The 13,770-nt window shown below is 41.4% G+C and overlaps 1 protein-coding gene across 3 annotated transcripts in view; it reads right to left on the bottom strand.

Moving 5' to 3' along the window:
* The window catches only part of AFF2 (ALF transcription elongation factor 2), a gene marked incomplete at both ends in the record, with an annotated part of 497,311 nt that overhangs the window by 165,698 nt on the left and 317,843 nt on the right, over positions 1-13,770 (bottom strand). The window contains one exon of one of the 3 annotated variants that reach the window (XM_079727719.1): positions 112-198. The exons of the other annotated variants lie outside the window; for them this stretch is intronic. Within the exon in view, the coding sequence (XP_079583845.1) occupies positions 112-198 (87 nt within the window). The remainder of the gene's footprint in view (positions 1-111; positions 199-13,770) is intronic. 3 annotated transcript variants of the gene reach the window in all.

Here is a 13,770-nt window from a genome sequence, read left to right as displayed (position 1 = left end):
CATTTTATGGCGCTTAGAACACCAAGGCCATTCCTATTTTTAAGAATCCAACGGGAAGATTGGTATAACGGACATCAGATCAAGGAAAATGGAGCAAGGAAGATAACTGACCTGTCCTGGGATGGAAAATGTGCTCTGCTCAGAGTTTCCAGAAGTCTGCATGGCAGTGAGAGGAGTAGGCCAGGGATGGGTCATCTCCTGGTGAGGAAAAACAAAGCAACTTTATTTGCAGGTACTTTGAAAAATGAAACACCTTCTTGGCACTAAACATGGTAGGCCCTTTCTAAATACTTACTGACTTAATTGGCCTACTCTTTTTCAGGGGAACATTCGGTCCATTCCCCTGCTCCACACTGGTGCTTGAAGCCTATCTGCGAGACAAAGGGCCATCCCACATCCAATTGCACATTGCCGGTGACAGTGAGCTCACTACCGCTCAAAGCAGCCTGTCCCGTGTTGAGACAGCCTGATCACACTATTCTTCCTGGCTGTGAGCTAAAAGCCTCTCTCCCGGGAGTTTCTATCTCTGGATCATATTTTGAAGCTGCACAGAACTCATCACCTCTTCTTTCGCCTGAGAAGCTGTTGGGAGACAGCAGCCATATCCCCTGGTGCTGTCTTTTCACCAGGAGGACACATTGGTGGCTTGTTCACTCATTGATCAAGAACCTTCTACTTTTCTTCTAATGCTTGAGTTCTGCGTTTTGTCAACTATCTCAGGTGATCCCAGGAGGGACTCCGCATTGCCTGGGGCTCCTCTAACTCGTGGTATCCTGTTTCAGGTGTGATCTGCCAGCTCAGGGGACGGCAGCACCATCACCACCCCCGTTCTGGATGCTCTGATAGTCATTTCTCTTGATGTAGCCTAACAGTTAGTGACAAGACTGCAGCCGCGCTGTTGACACAGTGTGTTTGTGAGTTCAAGTCTTAACGTTGGAAAAGCCCCTCTGGCACCCACTCTCTGCTATCAGCAGGGGCACCTTCTCAGGTCTTTCAAACGCTCCTTTTGAAAAGAGGTGCTGTTCAAATCTTGCTTGAGTCTTAGGGCTCGTGGCCAATGTGCTTTACCTGAAGAGTGAGGATAATTAAATCACATGCTCAACATCCCAGCCTCAGAGAAATGACAAAGTTTGTGAAGCAGGAGGGTGCCAGCCTGTGCTGGATTCATCAAACATTTTGGTATATAAATATTAAACCTAAAAATCAATGTAATGATGGAAATGAAGGAGAGCTTGGAGGGTGGGGTGGAGGGGATCAAAGTTTATGAAAGGCCTTTTTAATGAGCCAGTTACATAATACTTGTTCCCAGTCTTTATGGGTAACATAATTAGTCATTTCAAAGGTAATATTAATAACTCTCAGGTAGCACTGAAACATGTTTTTTTCCCCTTCTATAATTATCCAGTTCAGAAAGAGTCTTTGATGTATGCAGAGCTGTAATGCAACGAGATACTTCACAGATTCATTCACAGTGGCACTGCTGCAGCAGAATTTGTAAGTACGGTTCAGAGGAGCCCTGACACAGATTATTCTACCTGGCGCTATTTAAAAAGAGGCTGTAAGTACATTAAAAATGCATACAAGATTTAGAGGGGATGCTTAACCTACTTAAGAGATAGACTATTTCCAAGTGTTTTCGAGTTGTGCATTTGTACGCAGTTGATAACGTTTGTGACAAATGCTACATATGTCTTCATCAAAACTGGCCCAAAGTAACTCTACGCGACAACAGTTTAAAGCTGAATTTCCAGATACTCTGTGTCTTTAAAATACTCAATGATTTCTTTTAAATTTCATATAGTTTTTCCTGAGTAAGGCTGGTCTTCTCCAATATTAGTCCCATCATTTAAAACCGCGGTCTCCAACCCCTGGCCCGCAGACTGGTACTTGTCCGTGGCCTGTTAGAAACCGGGCCGCCCAGCAGGAGGGGAGCGGCGGGTGAGTGAGCAAAGCTTCACCTGCCGCTCCCCGTCACTCGCAGTATCACCTGAACCATCCCCCACATCCCATCCGTGGAAAAATTGTCTTCCAGGAAACCGGTCCCTGGTGCCAAAAAGTTGGGGACCACTGATTTAAAAGACACAGGTCCTATTGAGCCAGAGTCAACCAAAGGGCAGTAAGCCCCAGCCTGGGATAGGCGTACTGTCTCTTCAGCAACCAAGGAGCATGCCTCGATCAATGAGAGGCTTCATTATCCATCCCTTTCCATCACTGGCTTTTAGAGGTGTGCCTCTGGGTTTACTCAAAGGTGTTTCAGACACCTGGATGGATGAATCGCTTCTCGAAAGTGTACCTTCTCCCCCAGGCCTGCTGTATTTATTGGGCGGCAGAATGGGATGATCTTGAGTTACTGTCGGAGTGCACTGCCCTGCTGGCCAATCCACACGAAGCTATTGATTCGTACACTGTCACATTTTCAATGACAGCTGAGTCTCTGTATTTGAGAACGTGAGATTTCATGAAGCAGCAAGCTGGCTCCGTGGCACCACCAATGCATTTGATTAAGATAGGGAGGGGGCAGCTGAAAGGAAGATAATTTCCTGCAAGACTGTCTTCAGCAAAGAACCTGGGTGCAAGCTCTTCCACTTCTCAAAATGAGTTAGACCTGGAACGTGCACGAAGCTCACAGCGGGTTTTTGACTGTTATTCTTTTCACTCACACTTGAAAGATATTAATCTGTTTTTATGTTCTTTCTACTCCCAAGATAAGAACACGCACACACCCTGATCCACCCGTACTAATCCTCTTCCTGTTCATCAGGTGGGGATCAGCACCTGCTCCAAAATGTTGCCAAGACTTTGGCAACAGGCTCCAGGGCTGAACACCTGTACTCAACACAAGCATCACTGCTCCGCTAACCCCCAAAATTACACACACACACACACACACACACACACGATATTGGTCTGAAACTCCTTCATCTCTGGGCTCCTTTGATCCTCCCCGAGAGAGACAAAGCAGGGATTCATCTCCCCACTGGGTAGTCGACGTAGTGGAGGCTGCAAGAGGTAGGGCCTCACACTGGCCGTAAGCGATCACTGGGGATTGGGTCCATGGTGCACACTCATTCCACGACACTAGATGTGTCCCCCCTTCATGAGGCTGACTAATGTGTTTTGTGGAGAAAGGACCAAGTTAGCAATGCTGTTTTATTTTGCAGTATTTCACAAGCAATAGAGCATTCGACACAATTTCTGACAATGGGGCAGATGCTTACACTCCTGTGATCTGAAGACTCCCTAGTCAAACCCAGAAAAATCAGAAAAGGCCCTTTTCCACCAGCGATTATTTTCCAAGCATATCCTCCAGGACTAGGACTTGAGCAAAGCCAAAAGAACCTGTGGGCAGCCCTGCTTTGCCCAACTGAGAAACAGAAATGGGGTGCCCCACACGCTGAGGGGCAGAACACAGTCTGAATTCCAGATTCTGCTGATCTCAAATGCATCCCATACTCATCAAACACAGAGCTGGCTGTTATTTCAAGTATCTAGTATGTTGTCCCAAGCCTTGTCTTATTCACCTGTCTCCAGTGCCTAGTCCATCATAACTGGCTAATATGAGATATTATCATTAGTTTCTGAAGTTTCTATGTGTGAATTATCATATTATGAATAAGAATAATATCAAGATTTACCAACTGATTACAGTCTGTCAGGCACTTAGTCAGGCACTCTTGGACTTTCTGTACCACAAACTAAAGAGGCAGGGATTAGCATCATACTTGTTGGACAGATGAGGAAACAGGTACAAAGAGGTGAAGTCCCTTTGATGGATTCCCTGCATTTTGTTCTACTAACTTGTACTATTATGTACCAGTCACCAGGATCCAGAAAGCATAAAAAGTCAAGTTCCTTCCAGTGAAGAGCTCGCTCTGCTTGACACACTAAGGTGTCAGGGAGGAGTTCTCTGTGTGAGGCGTTGGGAAAAGCTTCATGGTGAAGGTGAGGGGAGCAGTGTCTGTGCACATACGTGTGTGTCTGTGTGTCTGTGTGTGAATAATAATAATAATAATGGCTCACGTTTTACTGAGCCCCCTGGTTGAAACAAATGCTTTCAGAAACATGTCATTCAATCAATAACTTAAGAACAAACATATAGAATGTCTGCATATCAAAACTGCAGGTGACACTAAACTGTGAGGATTCAAAACTCAGAAAGATCTTGCAAAACTGGCCTGAAGCCAATAAGATGAATTTTAAGAGGTAAATGAAAACTGCAATTATATTCTACAAACCAAGTGTGAAATTGCAAAATGAGAAAGACCACCTGACTTAGCTGTAATTCATGGGCTACAAACCCAAAGATTTTAGTTGACCCCTAAGTAAATTTGAGGGATTTGGCAGCCAAAAGAACCAATGTCAGCTCAGGTGATATTTAGGTAAGCATGATGCCCAGAATGTGGAAGGCAACAGTTGGCTGTACAATAACAGTACATTGTATGAGACAGACCACATCTGAAACAGAGTGTGCCACCTGGATGCCCCATTTCAGCAGGGGCATTGGAATCTCTTAAAAGGGACGGTTACCACAACATTTATAAATGTCCTTTAAGAGAACGGGGAAAGTTTAGTCTATGGAAAAGGGAGGCTCAGGGAAGGTCTGAGAGGTGCATTCAGATACCCGAAGGGTTGTCACACGGAAGAGATTTGGGACCTGCTTTGTAGACCAAGAGGTTAGGACTAGCCCTATGGGTAGATGCTATTAGGGAACCAATTTTAGCTCAAACTAAGAAAGAATTTCCAGTTGTGTGAGCTTTCCAACCACAGAGCCTACTGCTTTAGAAGGCAGTGAGTGGCCCATATCTAAAAGGCGAGATAGCCCCTGGCTAGGGTACTGGGAAAGGTATTCCTAGAAAGGCAGGGGTAGGGGTGGGGTAGTGGACCAAGTGCACTGCCTTACACAATCATGTGATTATATTCTTTATCTCTGTAAAGTCAGTGATATTGATGAGAAGATGCAAAACTGAAAATGGAGCAGTGGGGTTTTTTACGTGACATATAAACATGGCTGACCAAACTGGTTAAGGAAATTGATCCTGTTCTCAGGGACGGTGGGGAAGTGCTAGGCACGAGGGGAGCCTGCTGTCTCACAGTGAGGTGGCTAACAGCCCAATTTGTCTGATTGTTTGCTCGGCTCTTGGGAAGTCCAACAACAGAGGAACCATAGACTTTCCTGGGTTTGATCACTAACACTCCTCCCAAACCTCTCTAGCGGTCTCAAAACCCTGTATCATTTAATTGAATGAATATTCTTCTGTTTGGAATGCTCTTAAGACAGTCTCCCGAGCTTGTATCTCTGATTTCTATGAAAGTGCTGATAAGGAAGAAGTATAAAATCAACTGTTACATTAGACAAGACTTCCCAACAATGAGCCAACACAAAATGCAATCCACCAGGAAAACAAACAAACAAAAAAGCCTAAATCTTTTAAAAGTTTCTAACAGCAAGTTATGATTTCACTGACGTGGTGTAAAACCCTGGCATTATTCCTTCAAATAAATAAATGACTGCTTTATTCAAAACTCTTTAGTGTTGGCAGTTGTTTCAGGGAATCTGGAAATTTTCTCCATTGGCCCCTGGACTGTACACACAAAAAGTCCAGCTCACACTGGCTGCCTTTTTCCTGGCAGCCCCCCAAACCAGGGTTCCACTAAAAAAGAGCCTAATTCTAATTTAGAATCAGGGAGCACAGAGATCAGTGACCCCGCAGCTTCAGCATGTGCTCATTCAATCTATTCATCTTCTTGCCATGGCCAGATGCAATCAATTCCACTTCATCCACTGAATGTAATGGGATGTGGATGGCCATATGCAGGACCTAGCCATGCAACTTCTTCTGGACTAGTTACTCCAAAGGCTGCGAAAGGGGGACAGACCACCACACTGATATACTGGGCAGAATTCAACCAGATCCATCGAGTTCTGCAAATTTCGGCAACAGCAACCTGAGGCCACAGCCCATGCAACTAATGGAATTTGACTCCCCAACAGATGATTGCCTTGTAAATATCGATCCTTATCAGGGCATTTGTCTCAATTAGTTGAACCAATCAGAACAGAAAACTGGCCACCCCACTAGAAAATGCTGTTAGACTGAAATTGCCTTCTTTGGTAAAGGCAATATTCATACCAGTTCAAGGGTAAGAAATGTAAGAACTGGTCATCGAGAAATGTTTTGCAAAGATCAGGGGCAAAAAGGAAACCTAGGTGGAGGGCTTCTGCTCAAGAGTCCAGATCAGGCATCAGAGGAATCTGAGGTTTCTCAAAGGCCATTTCTTACCTTTTTTGACTTTCTAGCTCTTCTGTTTCAAACTAGTTTACCATTAAGTACATCCAAATGACCATCATTTAAAATATACTGGCTTGATTGTGTGTGTGTGTGTGTATATATATATAATATAATTCCATTAAATATAATACTATTCCATTATATATATACACACACACACACACACACACACACACACACACACACACATACACACACCCCACATCTTCTTTATCCATTCATCTGTTGATGGACATTTAGGTTGGTTCCATGTCTTGGTTATTGTAAACAGTGCTGCAAGGAACATTGGGGTGCATGTTTTCTCCAGGTATATGCCCAGTAGTTGGATTGCTGGATCAAATGTTAGCTATATTTCTGGTTTTTTAAGGAACCTCCATACTGTTCTCCAAAGTGGCTGCACCAATTTACAGTACATTCCCACCAACAGTGCAGGAGGGTTCCCTTTTCTGAACACCCCCTCCAGCATTTATTGTTTGTAGATTTTTTCAAGATGGCCATTCTGACTGGTGTGAGGTGATACCTCACTGTAGTTTTGATTTGCATTTCTCTAATAATTAGCAATGCTGAGCATCTTTTCATGTGCCTGTTGGCCATCTGTATGTCTTCTTTGGAGAAATGTCTATTTAGATCTTCTATCCATTTTTTGATTGGGTTATTTGTTTTTTTGATATTGAGCTGTGTGAGCAGCTGTTTGTATACTTTAGAGATTAATCCACTGTCGGTTGCATCATTTGCAAATATTTTCTCCCATTCGGTAGGTTGTCTTTTTGTTTTGTTTATGGAATACTACTCAGCCATAAAAAAGAATGAAATAGGGGCTTCCCTGGTGGCGCAGTGGTTGGGGGTCCGCCTGCCGATGCAGGGGACGCGGGTTCGTGCCCCGGTCCAGGAGGATCCCGCATACAGCGGAGCGGCTGGGCCCGTGAGCCATGGCTGCTGGGCCTGCACGTCCGGAGCCTGTGCTCCGCAACGGGAGAGGCCACAGCAGTGAGAGGCCCACGTACCGAAAAAAAAAAAAAAAGAATGAAATAATGCCATTTGCAGCAACATGGATGGACCTAGAAATTATCATGCTAAGTGAAGTAAGTCAGACAGAGAAAGACAAATATCATACGATATCAACTTACATGTGGAATCTAAAAAAATGATACAAATGAACTTATTTACAAAACAGAAACAGACTCACAGACATAGAAAACAAACTTACAGTTACCAAAGGGCAAAGGTGGGGGGAGGGATAAATTAGGAATTCGGGAATAACATATACACACTATTATATATATAAAATAGATAATGAACAAGGACCTACTGTATAGCACAGGGAACTATACTCAATAGTTTGTAATAACCTATATGGGGAAAGAATCTGAAAAAGAATATACATATATATATATACACACACACACAAACACATATATATGAATATATATATTCAGTTTTATATATGTATAACTGAATCATTTTGCTGTACACCTGAAAATAATACAGCATTGTAAATCAACTATGATTCAATAAAGACAAATAAATAAATAAAAATAAAATATACTGGCTTGAAACAATTCTCCTGGCTTTCATAATGTGACAGCCATGTTTTTTTTGTTTGTTTGTTTGTTTTTGTCTTTTCTTTTTCAGAGCCATTTTACTGGATGGAATGACATGCTATATCCTCCTAGCATGAGATATTGCTTTATGGTTAACCTCCAGTTTGCTGCTTCAGCTCCAGGTCAGCTAAACCAACGTGATAAAACTTACACACCTTCACTGGCTTCTCCCCCCAGCAACATCTTGAATGATCTACTTTTAATTTCATTCATTCTAAAAACATTTATTGAGCGTCTACTCTCTGCAAGGCATCTAAGAGGTGGGCCGTTAGACCAGGTCCAGGCTCAGGGTGTGGCCGGACTCTAGGTAGCTAGAGTCTTCATAATAAGAATGAGTGTAAGATAATGACACTTATTAGTTATCATTCAAAAGTAGGACTAAAATAAACTTGGCAGAGTTGGCATTTTTTTTAAGAATAACATGCAATTCGTTATCATTTCCCCAGAATCACCAGAGATCTGTTGATCTCTCACTGCTGGACAGATACACAGTGTATATGCAGCAACACAGCAGTCATTTAGAAAGCCAGCTTATACTATAAGTGAAAGGCAGAGAATGACAACTTCAGGCAAAGGGAGACAGAAGGATAAATTTCTCTCAATCCCAGTCTAAGCCTTTTCAAAGACTTACACAAGATGTTAGTATTCCATTTCTAAGGGCTGCTGTAGCTTTTCAAACATGATAGTTTTCTCTTTTTTTAATTTATTTATTTAATTAATTTATTTTTGTCTGCGTTGGGTCTTCGTTGCTGCGCACGGGCTTTCTCTAGCTGTGGTGAGCGGGGGCTACTCTTCGTTCCAGGGTGCGGGCTTCTCACTGCGGTGGCTTCTCTTGCAGACCGCGGGCTCTAGGCGCACGGGCTTCAGTAGTTGTGGTGCACAGGCTTCAGTAGTTGTGGTGCACAGGCTTAGTTGCTCCATGGCACGTGGGATCTTCCCGGACCAGGCCTCGAACCCGTGTCCCCTGCATTGGCAGGCGGATTCTTAACCCCTGCACCACCAGGGAAGTCCCCAGGTTCTGGGTTTTGAGAGTACTGTTTTGGGGGGAGGGCCCTTCCAGAGCCTCCTGTGCCCTTTCCTCCCCAGAGCCTGAGGATGAAGGCATAATCACTCTCACTGAACTTGCCAGAGGTGCTGTCCACAGAGCCAGGTGTATATGCCTTAAATTTTCTCATCTCTCTTTTGCAGGAACATACACCTTATCTCTTTCTACCTACTTAGACTGATTTTTGGTTCTTTTTTATGTAGTAGGGGCACTGCTCAGAACCACAATCTCATTTGACCAATATATTCTACAGAAGCCTCAGGATGGAAATAAGTTATTCAGATATACTCTAAACATGGTCAAGGGTACTAGTCGAAAACGTAAAACTAGACTTGGTTTTATTTAATGATAAGACTCAGAATGAAGACCTAGAGCAGATCTTAAGAGATAATCTATGTGGCTGCTTCCCACTAGCTATCTATTTTACGTTTGGTAGTGTATATATGTCCATGCCACTCTCTCACTTCGTCCCAGCTTACCCTTCCCCCTCCCCGTGTCCTCAAGTCCATTCTCTACGTCTGCATCTTTATTCCTGTCCTGCCCCTAGGTTCTTCAGAACCATTTTTTTTTTTTTTTTAGATTCCATATATACGTGTCGGCATATGGTATTTGTTTTTCTCTTTCTGACCTACTTCCCTCTGTATGACAGACTCTAGGTCCACCCACCTCAATACAAATAACTCAATTTGGTTTCTTTTTGTTTTTAATTTAATTTAATATATTTTTTATACAGCAGGTTCTTATTAGTCATCCATTTTATACACATAAGTGTATACATGTCAAACCCAGTCTCCCAATTCATCACACCACCACCACCACCCCCTGCTGCTTTCCCCACCTTGGTGCCCATACGTTTGTGCTCTACGTCTGTGTCTCTATTTCTGCCCTGCAAACTGGCTCATCTGTACAATTTTTCTAGGTTCCACATATATGCGTTAATATGTGATATTTGTTTTTCTCCTTCTGACTTACTTCACTCTGTATGACAGTCTCTAGATCCATCCACGTCTCTACAAATGACCCAATTTCATTACTTTTTATGGCTGACCAATATTCCATTGTATATATGTAACAACATCTTCTTTATCCATTCGTCTGTCGATGGGCATTCAGGTTGCTTCCATGACCCGGCTACTGAAAATAGTGCAGCAATGAACACTGGGGTGCATGTGTCTTTTTGAATTATGGTTTTCTCTGGGTATATGCCCAGTAGTGGGATTGCTGGGTCATATGGTAATTCTATTTTTAGTTTTTTAAGGAACCTCCATCCTGTTCTCCACAGTGGCTATATCAATTTACATTCCCACTAACGGTGGAAGAGGGTTCCCTTTTCTCCACACCCTCTCCAGCATTTGTTGTTTATAGATTTTCTGATGATGCCCATTCTAACTGGTGTGAGGTGATACCTCACTGTACTTCTGATTTGCATTTCTCTAATAATAAGTAATGTTGGGCAGCTTTTCATGTGCTCCTTGGCCATCTGTAGGTCTTCTTTGGAGAAGTGTCTATTTAGGTCTTCTGCCCATTTTTTGGATAGAGTTGTTTGTTTTTTTAATATTGAACTGCATGAGCTGTTTATATATTTTGGAGATTAATCCTTTGTCTGTTGATTCGCTGGTAAATATTTTTTCCCATTCTGAGGGGTGTCTTTCCATCTTCTTTGTAGTTTCCTTTGCTTTGCAAAAGCTTTTAAGTTTCATTAGGTCCCATTTGTGTATTTTTGTTTTTATTTCCGTTAATCTAGGAGGTGGATCAAAAAAGATCTTGCTGTGATTTATGTCATAGAGTGTTCTGCCTATGTTTTCCTCTAAGAGTTTGATAGTTTCTGGCCTTACATTTAGGTCTTTAATCCATTTTGAGCTTATTTTTGTGTATGGTGTTAGGGAGTGATCTAATCTCATACTTTTACATGTCCCTGTCCAGTTTTCCCAGCACCACTTATTGAAGAGACTGTCCTTTCTCCACTGTACATTCCTGCCTCCTTTAGCAAAGATAAGGTGACCATATGTGCGTGGGTTTATCTCTGGGCTTTCTACCCTGTTCCATTGATCTTTCTGTTTTTGTGCCAGTACCATACTGTCTTGATTACTGTAGCTTTGTAGTATAGTCTGAAGTCAGGGAGCCTGATTCCTCCAGCTCCATTTTTCGTTCTCAAGATTGCATTGGCTATTCAGGGTCTTTTGTGCTTCCATACAAATTGTGAAATTTTTTGTTCTAGTTCTGTGAAACATGCCAGTGGTACTTTGATAGGGATTGCATTGAATCTGTAGATTGCTTTGGGTAGTACAGTCATTTTCACAATATTGATTCTTCCAATCCAAGAACATGGTATATCTCTCCATTTGTTGGTATCATCTTTAATTTCTTTCAACAGTGTCTTACAGTTTTCTGCATACAGGTCTTTTGTCTCCCTAGGTAGGTTTATTCCTAGGTATTTTATTCTTTTTCTTGCAATGGTAAATGGGAGTGTTTCCTTAATTTCTCTTTCAGATTTTTCATCATTAGTGTATAGGAATGCAAGAGATTTCTGTGCATTAATTTTGTATCCTGCTACATTACCAAATTCATTGATTAGCTCTAGTAGTTTTCTGGTGACATCTTTAGGATTCTCCCTGTATAGTATCATGTCATCTGCAAACACTGACAGTTTTAATTCTTCTTTTCCGATTTGGATTCCTTTTATGTCTTTTTCTTCTCTGATTGTTGTGGCTGGGGCTTCCAAAACTATGTTGAATAATAGTGGTGAGAGTGGACATCCTTGTCTTGTTCCTGATATTAGAGGAAATGCTTTCAGTTTTTCACCATTGAGAATGATGTTTGCTGTGGGTTTGTCATATGTGGCCTTTATTATGTTGAGGTAGGTTCCCTCTATGCCCACTTTCTGGAGAGTTTTTATCATAAATGGGTGTTGAATTTTGTCAAAAGCTTTTTCTGCATCTATTGAGATGATCATATGGTTTTTATTCTTCAATTTGTTAGTATGGTGTATCACATCGTTTGACTTGCATATACTGAAGAATCCTTGCATCCCTGGGATAAATCCCACTTGATCATGGTGTATGATCCTTTCAATGTGTTGTTGGATTCTGTTTGATAGTATTTTGTTGAGGAGTTTTGCATCTATATTCATCAGTGATATTGGTCTGTAATTTTCTTTGTTTGTAGTATCTTTGTCTGGTTTTGATATCAGGGTGATGGTGGCCTCATAGAATGAGTTTGGGAGTGCTCCTTCCTCTGCAATTTTTTGGGAAGAGTTTTAGAAGGATGGTGTTAGCTCTTCTCTAAATGTTTGATAGAATGCACCTGTGAAGCCATCTGGTCCTGGACTTTTGTTTGTTGGAAGATTTTTCATCACAGTTTCAATTTCATTACTTGTGACTGGTCTGTTCATATTTTGTATTTCTTCCTGGTTCAGTCTTGGAAGGTTATATCTTTCTAAGAATTTGTCCATTTCTTCCAGGTTGTCCATTTTATTGGCATAGAGTTGCTTGTAGTAGTCTCTTAGGATGCTCTGTATTTCTGTGGTGTCTGTTGTAACTTCTCCTTTTTCATTTCTAACTTTATTGATCTGAGTCCTTTCCCTCTTTTTCGTGATGAGTCTGGCTAATGGTTTATCAATGTTGTTTATCTTCTCAAAGAACCACCTTTTAGTTTTACTGATCTTTGCTACTGTTTTCTTTGTTTCCATTTCATTTATTTCTGCTCTGATCTTTATGATTTCTTTCCTTCTGCTAACTTTAGGTTTTGTTTGTTCTTCTTTCTTTAGTTCCTTTAGGTGTAAGGTTAGGTTGTTTATTTGAGGTTTTTCTTGTTTCTTCAGGTGGGCTTGTACAGCTATTAACTTCCCTCTTTGAACTGCTTTCGCTGCATCCCATAGGTTTTGGATCATCGTGTTTTCATTGTCATTTGTCTCTAGGTACTTTTTGATTTCCTCTTTGATTTCTTCAGTGATCTCTTCTCAGTTATTTAGTAATGTATTGTTTAGCCTCCATGTGTTTGTGGTTTTTACTTTTTATTCCCTGTAATTAATTTCTAATCTCATAGCACTGTGGTAAGAAAAGATGCTTGATATGATTTCAATTTTCTTAAATTTACTGAGGCTTGAGTTGTGACCCAAGATGTGATCTATCCTGGAGAATGTTCCGGGCGTACTTGAGAAGAAAGTGTAATCTGCTGTTTTTGGATGGAATATCCTATAAATATAAATTAAATCTATCTGGTCTATTGTGTCATTTAAAGCTTGTGTTTCCTTGTTAATTTTCTGTTTGGATGATCTTTCCATTGGTGTAAGTGAGGTGTTAAGGTCCCCCACTACTATTGTGTTACTGTTGATTTCCTCTTTTATAGCTGTTAGCAGTTGCCTTATGTATTGAGGTACTCCTATGTTGGGTGCATATATATTTATAATTGTTGTATCTTCTTCTTGGATTGATCCCTTGATCATTCTGTAGTGTCCTTCCTTGTCTCTTGTAACAGTCTTTATTTTAAAGTCTATTTTATGTGATATGAGTATTGCTACTCCAGCATTCTTTTGATTTCCATTTGCATGGAATATCTTTTTCCATCCCCTCACTTTCAGTCTGTATGTGTCCCTAGGTCTGAAGTGGGTCTCTTGTAAACAGCATATATATGGGTCTTGTTTTTGTATCCATTCCGCGAGCCTGTGTCTTTTGGTTGGAGCATTTAATCCATTCACGTTTAAGGTAATTATCAATATGTATGTTCCTGTTACCATTTTCTTCACTGTTATGGGTTTGTTTTTGTAGGTCCTTTCCTTCTCTTGTGTTTCCCACTTAGAAAAGTTCCTTTAGCATTTGTTGTAGGGCTGGTTTGG

The sequence above is a fragment of the Hyperoodon ampullatus genome (genome assembly GCF_949752795.1).
Source record: "Hyperoodon ampullatus genome assembly, chromosome: X".
Classification (NCBI taxonomy): domain Eukaryota; kingdom Metazoa; phylum Chordata; class Mammalia; order Artiodactyla; family Ziphiidae; genus Hyperoodon; species Hyperoodon ampullatus.
The sequence above is the reverse complement of the archived record's forward strand: the minus strand, read 5'-3'. Positions and strand labels throughout refer to the sequence as shown.